General features: G+C 34.1%; 1 protein-coding gene across 3 annotated transcripts in view; it reads left to right on the top strand.

Annotated features, from left to right (window-relative positions):
- Positions 1–15,399, top strand: part of RPS6KC1 (ribosomal protein S6 kinase C1) — a 141,563-nt gene that overhangs the window by 2,589 nt on the left and 123,575 nt on the right. For 2 of the 3 annotated variants that reach the window (XM_074351828.1, XM_074351827.1), the window contains exons 2-3: positions 7,971–8,006; positions 13,870–13,990. In XM_074351828.1, coding sequence (XP_074207929.1) covers positions 7,971–8,006; positions 13,870–13,990 — 157 coding nt within the window. Of the gene's footprint in view, positions 1–7,970; positions 8,007–9,506; positions 9,529–13,869; positions 13,991–15,399 lie in introns of those variants that run through there. The other variant, XM_074351830.1, reaches the window with a different exon arrangement.

The following is a 15,399-nucleotide window of genomic DNA, read 5'->3' as shown; positions in this document are numbered from 1 at the left end:
ATTTTTTGAGACTTAAGGAGAAAAACATCTTTCCTCAGGAGAATTAATCAGGTAAGTAGTGCTCCCCTGAGAGAACTTAATGAGCTAAAAATGAGGAAAGTTTTCTTCATGTTTCCTATGACCAACTTCTAGCTTTAAGGAATAATTTCTATATTCTTGATCCTTACAGAGTTCTTTATGTAGGAGTAGAATTAGGATCATGGGAAGTACCATTGTTAAATTTTGGGTAGCATAAGAGCTGTTTCATCTCTTTTATGCTTTTTTTTTTTTTTTGGCAGTTCACTGGAACCTGGCAGACTTAGCTAACCTTATGGCCAGTTACAAGCTTGCTAACAGATTTTCTAGTTAAACTCTGTGTTGCTTATTAATTTTTATCTAGAATAAGTACTTTTGTTCAGAATTGGAAAATTCTTTTGTAGATTTCCATTGATTCTGTAGTTAAAGGAGACACAGATATAAAAGAACCATTAGCAGTGTTTTGGTTTTCATCATGCTAAGTTTACAAAATTCTCATGTAATACAGATTTCGCAACAGCATTAAGTGAACGGTAATTCTTGCCTGTATTCTTTCCAATATGAATATGGAAAGCAAAAGGTATGCTTGTATTTTTAAAAGACAGTGTTGCCTTGTGACTTTATTTCATTTATATTGAGGCATAATTTACATACAATAAAGTTCATCAAGTTTAAATGTATAGTTCGATGAATTTTGACAAATGTCTGTAGTTGTGTAACCACCACTGCAGTCATCACTGCAGAAGTTCCCTCATGCTCTTTTGCAGTTGGTCCCTTCTCCCCACTCCCTGTCCCTAGGCAACCACTGGTCAGTTTTCTGTCATTATAGCTTAGGTTCCGTTTTCTAAAATTTTATATAAATGCTTTTTGTGTGTGTGTGTGTGTGTGGTCTGCCTTCTTTAACTCAGCATGATTATTTGAAATTCATCTGTGTTGTAGTGTGTTTTTATCCTCTTTTATTGCTGACCAGTATTCCCTTGTATGGTTAGTAATACTACAATTAATCCATCTACCTGTTTATTTGGGTTGTTTCCAGTTTTTGGCTATTATGAATACAGCCATCATGAATGTTTGTGTATAAGTCTCTGTATGAATGTGTGCTTTTATTCATCTCGATAGCACACAGCCTTGTTTACTGTAACTTTATACTAAGTTGAAATCAGGTAGTGTGAGTCCTCTAAGTGTTTCTTTCCCAAAACTGTTTTGGCTATTCTAGATTATTTGCATTTTCATGTCAAGTTTAGAATCAGCTTGTTAAGTTCTACAAACATGCCTACCTAGATTTTGATTTGGATTACATTGAGAATGTAGATTAATTTCAGAAGAATTGATATCTTTAAACAATATTGAATCTTATACCATGAACATAATATTTGCTATTTATTTAGCTCTTTAATTTGAGCAATATTTTCTGGTTTTTAGTGTGCAGATCTGGCACGTACTTAAAGTAATTTGCTTTTGTTTTCAAACTGTGAGACTACCTAAGTCCTTATTTTATATAGCTAACATTTGTTGCTTATTAATAGCAAATACTTAAATGGTGCTTACTATGAGACAAACACTATTCTAAGCACTTTATATAAATCGGCACATTTTTCACAGCAGCACGATGTGTAGGTGCTGTTCTCACATTATCAATGAGGAAATTGAAGCACAGAGAGGTTAAGTAACTTCCTAGGGTCACACAGTTAGCAAATAGTGGAGTCTAGATTTGAACCCAGGTAGACTGGCCCCAGTCACGGTGCTTTTAATCCCAGTGCGTTGCTTCTGAACACCTAGCCACATTTCATTAGATGCTGTGGGTGCACATATGGAGACAACTGTGTGTACCCACAGGGCCTTGCTGTAGTATGTAGTTTGGCAAAAGTGGTAGATACAAGAATAATACAATGGTTATGGTGAAGTGAACAAAAGGGAGCATGGTATGAATAGAAGTACTCAGGTTGACTTGAGTCTGAAAATTGCTGTTTCCAAAGCTTCAGGTTGAAGCACTATTTGTATTGCTTGGAGGCAACCTGCTTTTAGTTCCTGGCTGTATTCTTGTGTGGCCTGCTTGTGCTTGGGAAGGGAAGTATATGTGGTTTCCTGAGTATGCTAGTATACTGCGTTCTTCTCTACCCCTCTGTTAGATGCTGTTGTCTTTGTCTGGAATGCTCTTCCCTTTTGTCTTGGCAATCCCTGCTCATCGCAGGTGTGAGCTCCTGCCTGTGCTTTGCAGGAAGCCTTCCTTAAGTGTAGAACTCTGTGTGTATTGTATATTCCTCCATTAAGGCCTTTGTCATATTGTACTTGTTTGCCTCCTTTTCATAGGGAAGACTCTTTTTTTAACTTTATATTCTTGGTGCCTAGCACAGAGCCTGGACTATGTAATAAGAACTTGAGAGAAAGCTGGAATCTTAAAGATACGCCTCTAATGAAAAGAGAGGGTGTTGTGGGACACAGATGGGCCGATGTTGTGGGCAGTAAAAGAATTTACGAAAGGCCACAGCTCCACAATGGGCATGTCCTTTTTTTTAAATGTTCATTTGTATTTTGACTTTTTAAAAAAAGTGTTACTTTTGTAGATATTTTATCCTCTTAGCTCTGCTATTACCCTAAACTAGCAGCTGAACGCTAATAGTGAAGTGGCCATCAGAAGACTTGATTTTAATAACTGCTCATAGAAGTAGCTTTTTAAAATTTGTATTTAACTAATTTTTATGTGTTTTTAAAGGGATTTATTTTGTGATTATTTTTGGTAAAAACTAAAAGTTAGATTTGAATAATTTTGTACTTTTATTTTCCAGTAGCTATCTTTAAGAGATCTTCTTAAATATCTTTAAGACAATTCCTTTGTATATGTCCTTTTGTATATGAGTTAAGAGGTTGACTTCAAATCATTATTATTATGATGGTCATTAGATAAAAGAGTACTGTTGACTTGACTTTTAAGGAAACTTGGTATTATTTATTAAGTAGATAAAACAAGTTAGCACTGGAAAGGATTTAGAGGCTCTAATGACAGCATGATTTGTTGATTATTATGGGCCATAGCTAGGCCAAGCCACAACGTCTGTTCCTTTTTTTTTCAAAAGATAGGGAAGAGGGCTCATTTTAAAGTTGCTTTTTTTTGGTTTATCACTGAACTGGTAAAAAAGTTTATAGTGAATGCCAGAGCCAGTGTTCAAACTCTCTTCTTAGTTCCTTCTCTTCTGCCAAAGTGCTTCTTCAACATCTGTTTTTTGGTTTACTTACATTTCTTTGTGAAAGACAAAATGGATTTACCTAATTATTACTTGGAATTTTAATCTCCAGGAGGGCTGATTTAGTTCTATCCTAGAAAAAGCACCTTGTTTGGAATCACGGATTTGTGAGATCCAGTTCTGACTGTTTCTGCTTCATCTGATTAGTATTGGTATGTTGATATATGCCCTTGGGCCTTCGTTATCTCATCCTACCAGGCTGGATTCTTGCCTTGATCGAAATAAAGTATTTAGTTTCTTAGCACAGTAAGATGGTTAACCTTCACTGTGAGCCCTTATTTGTTTCCCTAAATTCACACTTTGCTATTGGCATTAACAGAGGCAGATGGACTACAAACGCTGCAGTAGCATTTCCCAGCTGTGTTCCAAATTTTAGTAGCTGCACTAAATAAGTAAAATAATAATAAATAAACATGTGATAAAAATAAAAAGTTGAGTGGATTAGTGACCTTGGGAAATACTGTATATTTTCCTTTTGGAAATTTACTAGGCGTAATAATGTATTAAAGGCTTTGAGAAATTCTGCTGTAAAAAATTTTTTTTTTAAAAACTGTTAAACTGAATTGATCATCAAACCCTTCCTTAGAGAGAACTGCTTTTAAAGAATATCTGTATTCCCCCACAGCACGGTTTGTGAAGCACTGCTTTAGGATAATAGTTTTCAAAATGACTTGGTAGTAGAATTCTCTATAGCAAGAGGGTCTTCGAGATGTATATGGTACTGAGCCAGTGGCAGCCAATGTTTGCAGTGGAAATTTATGAACTTCAAATGAAAGGAATCACTGCTTTACATTCTAACGTTTATGGAATTTATTGGCTGAATTTTATGACAAAATATTGAAATTTACCTGGAAAAAGTTACCAAATGCTAGCAATCTATGCCAGGGTGAATTTACAGTGTTTTTGTTTTGGAATTGATGTTACTTGTTGAGATAATTGCTAATGTAGTATTAAAAGTTATAAAACTCTGGGTCTGAGGGCTCAGTTTTGTTCGTTTTTGGTTTGATCATATTTTCCCTCAGATTTCTGATTGGTATTCTTATTTTTTAATCAATTTTGCAGTCCTGCTGAAGAGAATGACATAGAAAGAGTTACTACTAAAGGACATTTGGGCTCAACTCATATTATTCTAACCCATTTGTGTTTTTGGTTTTCATTTCAGAGGGCACTTGTCAACTCATTTAAATGAGATTACATATGTGGAAATACTGAATCCTTATAGTGGGGTGCCAAGTGGCTGAACTTGGTAATGTAGTTGGCAAGTGATTATATTTTTATAATGTGGTGTAGAAATCAGACCCAGTGTATTCTCCATTGTGCTTCAGTACCTAGCAGCAGAATAGGCACTAATATTTGTTGAATGAGTAAGAGAAAGAATAAATAACACCTATTGGTGAAATGTTTTGTGGAAGCAAGTAAACTTAGTTATTACTGACCAGGAGTCAGAAAATCCAAGTTCTTATTCCTTATCTGAAGGTGAATAGCCATGTGACCTTACACAAGTTTCTGAATCTTGTTTCCTTGTAGGGTAAAAGGGGGACTCATTCATAATATCCACTGCTGCCTAATTCATAGGTTGTTGAGGGAATAAAACAAAACATTGATATAAAATTCTTTGCAAATGTCAATATGTAAAGTCAAGGTTTTTTTCCCCTACGCCTAGCACAATGCCTTGACAGTATTAGCACAGATATAGGCTTTCTCTCTTAATGCTAAAAAAGAAGCTAAGGAACAGAGTTAGGACTGATTCTTGGAGCGCTTACAACAGTGTTGGTGGGTAGAAGGAGGAAGAGGAACCTACAAAAGAGAAGGAAAAGATCCAGAGAGGAAAGAGAAGCATCAGACAAGGGTAGCCCTCTACTTTCCAGACATGGTTTTCCCTAAGCTTGATTTATGCTGTTGGGGAAACGGATAGTTAATACTCAGCAAATAGCTTTGACTTAATTTTCTGAGCTCTGCCTAAGTAAATTATTCCTTCTTTACATGAGAGGTATGTGAGGGTCAAGAGATGATCCTCTTGTGAGCTTAAAATTAAAAACTTTCACTTAGGTAGTTTGAGTACTTAAACTTTGGTTTTCTGTAATAATCATGAGTAACTAACCATGAAAATACTAAGAGTCTGAGAGTCTAACTAACCTGTTCTTGTCTACTTCTGGGATGCCCCCGTGGTCTGGACAGCGAGCATTCAGAGTCATGGGAAAGGTCTAGGAAGAGGCGCTCCTCTCTTGCTTAGCACACCACAGCCCTGCGTGCCACTAGACTGAGCTCTGGGGAGTGTGAAGGCAGGGACTTTTTTTTTTTTTTTCAGCCCCAGCACGTAGCAGAAGTATGTGAACCAATAAGAGTGTGGATGAGGAATCATAAGCAATTGGTTATTTTTGATGAAATGATTTTAAAATTGTGGATACTGTTAGGGGATGGCTAATGCATTTTTGCTTATGTAGTACTTATACGTTTGATTTCCAGGAATGGCTTACCTGATGAAAATCTAAAATGTGATGCTTCTAATACGTACACCAAACCAGGAAATAATTTCTTTTGTCACAACAAGATCATTTGCATGTGTAAAAGAAGAAAACCTTAGTATGTTTATAAAATGATTGAGTTGTAAATTCAGGAAATTAGTAATTTTTCAGAAAATATATATCTTGTAGAATGTAAGGAACACCTGAATAAATCTTATTGCCAGTGATCATATGCTGATTATTTTTGGTGGGTTGATATTAGTGGATTGATTATCCCTAACTTTCTTCTCATTAGCACAATTTACAAAAATTAAAGAAAGGTTAATAGGAGGCAAAATTAAATCATTTAATTATATGAAACATCATACTTTTGGAAAGGTGTGTGTGTGTGTGTGTTTTAGGGGAGGGTTGGTATTTGAAAGTAATAGCTAAACTATAGAATAATATACAGTTGCTAGTTACCTGTTTTGGCCTCTTGTTCTAAATCTGTTGTCTAATATGGTAGCCATTAGTCACATGTGGCTACTTTTATTTAAATTTAAATTAATTTAAATGAAATAAAATTAAAAATTCAGTTCTTCAGTTGCAGTAGCCATATTTCAAGTACTTAGTAGTCGCACATATGCATGTGGCAAGGGCTACTGTGTTTTTTTGTTAGTTTGTTTTTGTTTTTGTGAGGGGTGGTAATTAGGTTTACTTATTTATTTATTCTTAGAGATGGTGCTGGGGATTGAACCCAGAACCTCACACATGCTAAGCATGCACTCTACCACTTGAGCTATACCCTCTCTGCTCAGAGCTACTGTGTTGAACAGTGCAGATAGGTAACTTTTCTTTCTATCATCAGAGAAAGTTCTATTGGATAGCACGGTTCTAAATTAATGAACATTGTGAGAGGTTTTACCACATTTTATATCCTGAAAGTTGGAGAATAGAGTGGCAAGAAATTGGAAACATTTCCTGTCAGAATTCTTGGGTGGGACCTTTCCAGATAGTTACGTTCTCTAGTAAGGGAGAGAGGGAGATCACTTTTTAATTACGGAGTTCTTGCTGTGCTCTTGTTTGATGTCTACTACAGCCAGGCCAGGCAGGGAGTATTATAGAGAAGCTCAAACCAGTAAGTGGAGGAATCATAATCTGAACCAGGTTTGTCTGACTTTTTTTTTTCATTGATGTACAGTCAGTTACAATGTGTCAGTTTCTGGTGTACAGCACAATGTCCCAGAAGTTTGTCTGACTTTAAATAGCATATTTTTTGGGTTTCGTTTTGGACCTCAGGAGTAGTGTTGGGTTGATCATAATCCCCAGTTCATGCTATTGTCCAGTCATCAAAGACTTTTCTTCCTCTCATCTACAGGCATCCATTTTAATGTGGTTTATGTATCTTTTTGTTTGTTTTTGCAAAGTACATATTGTAGCATCAAGTTTGTGACTTATACACATTTACGTAGAAAGTATTATGTATCTAATATGAGATTTTCCTGCAGCTCTTTTTGATGCTGTTTGGTGATTTAAGCACCCAGCCTCTTCTTTTTAGAAGTTTTGTGAAGAATTCTTTGTGAATGTTAGACTTTTTGCCTTTTGTAATTACAGAAGTCTAAAAGAATCCTCCATCCATCCCACCCCCTTTTGCCCCTTTGTTTAGGGAGTATTGAAAGGATTATTTGTCCCTGAATGCTGTATATAATTTTTTTTATAACTAATTTTCTGTAAGATATTTTGTTTTCTTCTTCACCATTAAAAGGTCAGTGATTACTTTTACTTCTCACAGATAGTGGTGTGTCTGAGCATTGTGGCTGCTTTTTTTTTTTTCTTGAAATTTTATTGAGCTAATTGTAGATTTACATATAGTTGTAAGAAATAGTACAGAGGAGTCCCTTATATACTTTGCCCAGGTGCAGCTGCTTTTTATGCTTCCGATTTATATGTAGGCTGGGAAGGGAATAGACAAGACTGTTAAAATTATGTCAAGTAAGAGTGAAGGGCGTGAGGCATTCTCTTGTGAATGTAGTAATAATGAACTTCAGCGTGTGCACCTTTTTTAGCTGCCTTTTGCTTAATTTTTTAGTATGTGTTTCAGATAGTGAAGTTGTTAGATAGCTGAGTTCTGTGTAAGTGATATAATATGGTATTTATTGTCTTTTAAGTAAGTAAAATTTTTCATACAAGTACTGTTGAATGTATTATACAAATGTGAAATACTAAGTTTTAATAATGATTAGATGTTTCTGTGTATGTTTTGTTTTAGGTTGTTTCACGAAGAAATCCAGAGGATGTCCAGGAGGTAACATGTTTATCCATATGAAAGTTTTATTTTATATATTTGACAAAAAATTTAATTAAATGTTTTATTGAGGAAACATATTTGAATGTGTGTCTTTGTATTTGTATGTTTGTCTAGAGATTGTCTTCAATTCACAAAGCAGTAGCTGAAGTGTTTTATTTTAGACCTATTAAGTACATGTTAAGTTTTAGTGGGTGTTAAGTTATATAAATAAGAATTTCAGGAATTATAGTGTTATTTAATTAATGTGATAATTTTTCTGATAACTACCATTCGTAAGATTTCAGTATTAGTTAAGGGCCTCTGTTTACCTATTTCAAAATCATGATGACTTTTTGGTAAAAAATGAAAGTATTTGGTAAATAGTATTAATTTTAAAGATCATAATAATAAATTATGAGTTTCTCTCTACCCATTTTTCTATTGAACTGACATGTTGACATCTTGGAAAACTGCTTTGCGTATAGATGTTTCTTTTTAAAATTTTGTAGGTAGTTCTTTTGCACGCTATTTCCCTCTCTTTAAAATGCTACCAACTTGTTATATTTTTGATTAAAACTGTGGAATTCTCTATTTGTAATTACTTTGTGCTTAGTTATATACCTTTAGGAATCCTAACTGAGGAACTTTCTTCTTTTAACATTTTAAAATTTACTTTCATTTTGGTACTTTCTTATTTATACTAGGATTAGAAGAATATATATATATATATATATATATATATATATATATATAAGAGATATATGTATATCTTACTAAAGTGTTTAAAACAGATGCTATAAATTGGCAGTCTTGATTCTGTAAGGTTTTTTTTTTTTCAATTGAATGATAATGTCTTCAGGTGGGCTATGTATTTTCTATTTAGCCACAAGCTCCACTACTCCTTACTGCATACCTGGCTTGATTCATACTTGGTTTGATTGTGTGACGCATGTTTAGACACTATTTTAGCTTGTATACATTACCATTTCTTACTATATCTGGTCTGATATTTGTTTTTTTTTCCTGTGGTTAAAAAGAGTTAAATAAAAGACACATTTTTAAAAGCTTTGATACTATTTTCCTTAGGGGTTTTAAGATATCCTTCCCCCCACGGCCCCCTCCCCCCAGCCAGGAAGAGAATACTGTAATGTTATTTTGGAAGAAAAGGTTATATCTATATCTTTTCAAAATGTCAGTGAAATTACTTTGTTCCATTGATTAATGAAAGTACTCTTTGTCAGTTGATTAGTATGAGCTCTTCCTTAGAGTTCTACTAGTTAATTTAAATTAATAGTCAATACCAGGCTATTCTGCTTTTGAAAATTTACAACTCTGTTAGAATTTAAAATGGGTTGTATTTTCTTTGAATACATTGTCTGATTGCTGTGCTGTAGTTTGTAGCTTGATGTTCCCCTTTTCCAGGGAGAATCCTGAACCAACCTATCCATGAACATGCTCTCTGCCATTTCCTTAATCCTTTTTTGGGGAAAACTCTTTTATAATAACAACTGTTGGTGAAACCATTCATCAGAACACTCTTGTAAGTGTCCTTTAGTTAGATGATTGCATGGTCCTTGGTTAGAAATGGTATAACATTTTCAAAAGGATGTCTTCTGTCTAGTTGGCTTCTTAAAATGTAGAATACTCTTGAAATTATAACAACAGTTTTTAGTTACTCATGTATTTCATTTAAACATTGAAATTCACATTTAGGAGAGGAATTCACTGCCTAGAATTTGTTTCAGTTTCCTTTCTTTTCATTTTCTCTCTGTTAACTGATTTATTTAGTTACTGCTTTAGAATTTAGTTAGACATCACAGGGCTGTTGAGTATCAGTAGATATAACTGTTAGTCTAACCAAATATAGGGCTAATAATATGCTATCCTTACAAAACCTGAGAAATTTAGCTGTTTTCACACACACACACCCCTTGGCACATGCTACAGATAGCTGTGTTTTCTTCATAAGGATGCTAAAATACTCACATGGAGTAAATAATTTAAAATTATCCAGGATAAAAAATTCATCTGGGGGCACCGTGTAGCTCAGTGGTAGAGCACATGCTTATCGTGCATGAGGTCCTGGGTCAATCCCCAGTACTTCCATTAAAAAATAAATAAATAAATAAATAAACCTAATTATGCAACCCCCCCCCCCACAACTAAACCAAAACCAAACAATCTATCCAGGATAGCTTTTTCTTTAAATCTTTAAAAAATTCCCGCTAGATTTTTATTCGTTAGGAGTAGCATGGGGATAGCTGAGGAAGGGGCAGGAATAGTTAATGTGGCCTTTTGTTCAGTAGATTCTCTAGATCATGAACGCCTGCGGAAGGTAAAGAAAGAGCTGGAGGTGTTGTGCCCTCCCCCCACCCCCCTTTTCAGAAAGGAACTTATAGCTCTCTTTCTCTCTAGGTAGTAAATTTCACTGGGGAAATTTGGGAAATGTGAAGAATTGAAATAGGACTGCCTATGTATTATGTCAGAAATCTCTAACTTTTAAGTTATTTCATAAATAAAATAGTTTTAGAAAAACTATTTGAGCACATTCAGAAATGTGTCAAGGGAGAGAAAAGGCTCTTGAAGAAAGAGGAAAAGAAAATCCATAAGCAGGTAGTATGGTGATGACGTTGGTTGTAAGCAAAAAGATAATCCAGCAAATTTTAAATACTATGTGAGAGTATAGTTAGGACAAAGTTAATTGAATTGAGTGGTTTTGTAAAATACAAAAGGTCTAAAGTTTTTTTGTATCATTAAGTAAAATTACCTGAAAAGAAAGCATTTATTTTATGTAGAAAGTAAGGGAATATTTTTTAATGAAAATTAAGCTTTTATTAAATTTATACTCTATGATTATCACTGAGGAATTTTACTCAGAGTAACTTTAATGGATAAGAAATTTCTGCAGCGTTGGTTTGATAGAGCAATAGCTGTTAATACAACTTTTTTTTTTCCCCTGATAGGTAAGAATTGATCAGTAGAGAAAATACTTGTATCTTTTGGGACTTTGTGTCGTCCAGTTATAAGCATCAGTATTTACTGATGAAATGGAAGTGTGCTTTTGTTCATTTTTCCATTTTGAAGATCCTAGAAATGTCCAAGCTTAAAAGGAGTAAGAAGAAAAGGAGACAGTGGATGAACACATTTTTACAATGCTTTGGTTTCCTGCATTTTTTTGAAGGTTTATATTTGCTTTTAGATATTTCACTTCTACAGTTCTAGTGTTGAGAATAAGGAATATGTCAGTGAATAAATTAGACTATGGTGAAGAAACAGAGATTTGCACCTTGGAAGTGCTAATTCTTGCTCTGCAGACTGTCTGTTGGTTTATATGCCATGGTATTATTATCACTATTGTGATTAGATTGTTAGCTTTTGCCCCATAAGTTACTCTGCCTTTATTTTAAAATGACCCTAACTAGAATGTAAATTTTATCTGCAAATTGTATTGTTTTCATTAGCGACAGCCTTCTGAATAGCTATCAATGCCTAGTTTATAATGGCTTTGAGGGTTGTATTTACCTTATGTAAGATGACTGTCACAAGTCCATCACCCATTTCCCCCTTAAGCCCTTGGCAATGTAGTACCATTCTAATTTGATCTATTTTAAAAATATAAAAATAACACTGTTTTTTTCCCGTGATGGCATTGTGTTAATGTATCAAAATTAGAAACTACAGAGAAGCAAATAATATGAGAATTTAAAATCCCTTGTAGTCTCCCTGTCCTGAGACCTTTTTCTTTTCATGTGTTGGTTTGGCTCTCAGCTCTTTTTACTCTTTGACTGGCACTGTTGGTTTTCTGCTATCAGTATGTATCTCGTTCACTTCCATTTAAAGTAAAATGTCTTCTTCCACCCAAGTGTCCTGTCTCATGGCACAGTTGAGCTTCTTAAACACTTACTTTGCAGTTGGTTTCCTCTTCCTTACTTCTCGCTGGCCCCTCAGTGCCAGGGTTCCCTATCATTCAGTTGTTAGACTTCTCATCTTGTTACAAATGCGGAGAAATCTTTTCTGAGTGATTACCACCTCTCTCTTGATGACCCAATTAATACATGTTGCTTAATTCTTGCTCTTTGAACTCCAAACTTGTCTATTCTATTGGACATCTCTAGTTAAATGCCTCAAATGCACCAAAATAAAATTATGTCTAAAATTGAACTTTGTTCTTATCTCAGAATAGCTTCTTCTCCTTTTCTCTTCACGTTAGAAAATAGCACCATTTATCCAGTTGCAAAAGCTAAAAGTTTAATAATTATATTTGGCATCCTACTCTCCTTTTAAATACTTCGTTCCCAAACACTTCTGTCCCACTTTATTTTTGTTGGTCTGGTCATTACTTCCCTTCAGTATGCTCACCTAAGTCATTACTTTTTGTAGGTGCTCCTTCTATGGTATCCTTTTCAGCATTTATCACACCATCTTGTGATGTAGTTATTCTGTTAGCTTATTCTTCCTAACTTAATTTTTTTATTAAAAATTTTATTTATTTATTATTTTATTTTGTGGGGGAGGTAATTGGGTTTTTATTTATTTACTTATTTTTAATGGAGGTACTGGAGATTGAACCCGGGACCTCTTGCATGCTAAATACGTGCTCTACCACTGAGCTATATCCTTCCCCCTCTTCCTAACTTTAAAGGAGGGGCTGTATTTCTTATTTCTTCATCCTTGTGCCAAGGCAGTCCTAGTATGAAGTAGGGTCATGAAAATATTTGTTTCATTGACTATTTTTGTTATTAGGTAAATGAATAAAAGGAAGGATCAGGAGGAAGCAGTTTGTTTAAATTAATTCCTATTACAGTCTAACTAGTTTCCGAGGATTAAAAGCAAGTCTCCTATATTAAAAGCAGGATACTTACTAATCATGGTAGAGTTTTTGATAGTATGACCAAGTTTAGTGAAGAATTTCTTATATGCAGAGAGTAGGTTTTTTGACAAGTAAATCATAAATCACACTTGGTTACATGTTTGACCTAAGATTTGCTTATTAGCATTATACTATTGAGTTTATTAGAAGTGCAATTATTAGCTTTTTCAGAAGCAAAGACACCAGTATACCAGGTAATGGAATTTAAAACTCAGTTTTACCCTGTTTTGTGGAGACTGAGGGGCAAAATCAGTGATAGCAAGGCCATGTGTCATCTTTTTTTTTTTTTTTAAAGTGTTTTTTTCTTCTAATTTAATCTAGATAAGTTTAGACAATAATTCAAACTAACGAAGGTAAACTTACTTTTACATGTTATGTAATCTAAATGGTTGTGATTTTATTATTATTATTTTTTTAAATATACTAATTTTAGTGGTATTCTGATCAGGCTTTACCTTGCCTCCAGAAATCTTACTACTGTTTTCATTGAGATTTAGGAAATGCAAAAGTTTAGGTTGATTACTTCCTACAAAGCCATTTCTTCTTTAGTGTTTTTCGGAGTATATATCCTTTTAGGCAAATGCTGAATATGTTCTTTGTGTTTAAAACTTGTCTAAATTAATTATTTTGTGTTTATAAACATGCTATTTTTGAGACAAATATATATTTTGAGATCTAGCTAATTTCCAGCCAGTAGTCACTGATTTTTGAAGAGGTTAAGTGACATTTTATGTAGTGTAGACTTTATTTTTCTAGTGTGAAGAGAACAGTACTTGCTTACAATGAAATTTAAAAGCCAAACAGAACAGTTGGAGGAAGAATTGCTGCTTTATATTTTTAAAGCAAGTAGTATTAGTTAATTTCAGACAGTTAACCATATTGTTTGGAACATATTTATTTGCCTTTGCGTGACAATTTTGAGCACTTTAATGAGAAGATTATTTATTGTTAGATATCTGAACCTAAATTATTTCCCTGTGAGATACACATTTAATTTTCTTCTCTCTTTAGATAATTGTGTGGAAGAGATACAGTGACTTTAAGAAACTACACAAAGAACTATGGCAAATTCACAAAAACTTGTTTCGACATTCAGAATTGTTTCCTCCATTTGCTAAAGGAATAGTGTTTGGTAAGTGGTTATTTTGAAATTGTGATTTTAAAAAGTGATGATTAGCTAATTATGTGTATATACTGGACACTGAAATGCTGAACCATGAAGTCAGAAGCCCCTTATTAAGATGGTTCCTATCATGCAGCAAGCACTTGAAGTTGTTTTTTCATGTTCTTGCTGTGGTTTCATTAACTCGGAATGCATTTACTCCTACCTTTCATGGAAAAGCAGCACCAGAGCAACTCCAATTCTAACCAATCAAGTAAATTGAAAAACCCTGTAGGAACATAAGATGACTTTGAATTATTCTTACACAGTTGGTATCTGTTGGGGATTGGTTTAAGGAACCCCCCCCCCCGCCAAAGATACTAAAATCTGCAGATGCATATGTCCCTTATATAAAATGGCATAGTGTAGTCGGCCTTTTGTATCCATGGCTTCCGTATCTGTGGATTCAGCCAACTGCAATTGGCGTCACATATAAGTAGAATCATACAATATTTGTCCTTTTGTGACTGGCTTGTTTCACTTAGCATAATGTTCTCAAGATTCATCCATGTTGTAGCATGTGGCAGAATTTCTTTCCTTTATATGCCTGAATATAGTCCATTGTATGTATATGTACCATTTTGTTTATTTCTTCATCCATCAGTGAACGCTTGGATTGCTTCTACCTTTTGGCTATTAGAAATAATACTGTTATGAACATGGTGTACACATATCTGTTCAAATTCCTGCTTTTAATCTTTTGGGTGTATACCCAGCAGTGGAATTACTGGATCTTGTAATTTTATTTTTAATTTTGTGAGGAACCACCATACTGTTTTTGTTGGGGTCTGCACTACTTCACATTTTCACTAGCTGTGCACAAGGGTTCCAATTTCTCCACCTCCTTGCCAACACTTGTAATTTTCTGTTATTTTGATAATCTTTGTGTTCTTTTTTTGCCTTATTAGTTTTCAAATACCCCATTTTCTTTTTTTATATTAAATTCTCTTTGTTAAAAAAATTTTTCTTTGTTAAAATAATTGATATGTTTTTAATTCCCTGACTGGACCTTGACCAATAGAATACAGAATATTCCTGTTTTTTTCTTAGACTTTACCATAAATATTCTTATGCAGACAGCTTCATACTCATCTTGTTATTTTTAAAAGTTGATTTCTGCATGTGGAATTACAGAGTCAAAGTGTATGCACATTAATTTTTAAAGTACACATTTTTTCACATTGTAAAAGTAGAATATACAGATCACTCAGATGATACAGAAAAATACTTAAAAATTCAACCTTAATACAATCTTCTAGGTGGTTTAACATTTTAGCATCATTTTTAGACTCTGTGCACATGTACCTGTGTACATATGAGTATGCATATGCCTCTTTACCTTTCTATACATATAAACTTCAGAGACGGAGTTTTGCTAT

The sequence above is a fragment of the Camelus bactrianus genome, chromosome 23 (genome assembly GCF_048773025.1).
Source record: "Camelus bactrianus isolate YW-2024 breed Bactrian camel chromosome 23, ASM4877302v1, whole genome shotgun sequence".
Taxonomy (NCBI): Eukaryota; Metazoa; Chordata; class Mammalia; order Artiodactyla; family Camelidae; genus Camelus; species Camelus bactrianus.
Note: the sequence above shows the minus strand (reverse complement) of the source record. Positions and strands in the feature narration are given on the sequence as shown.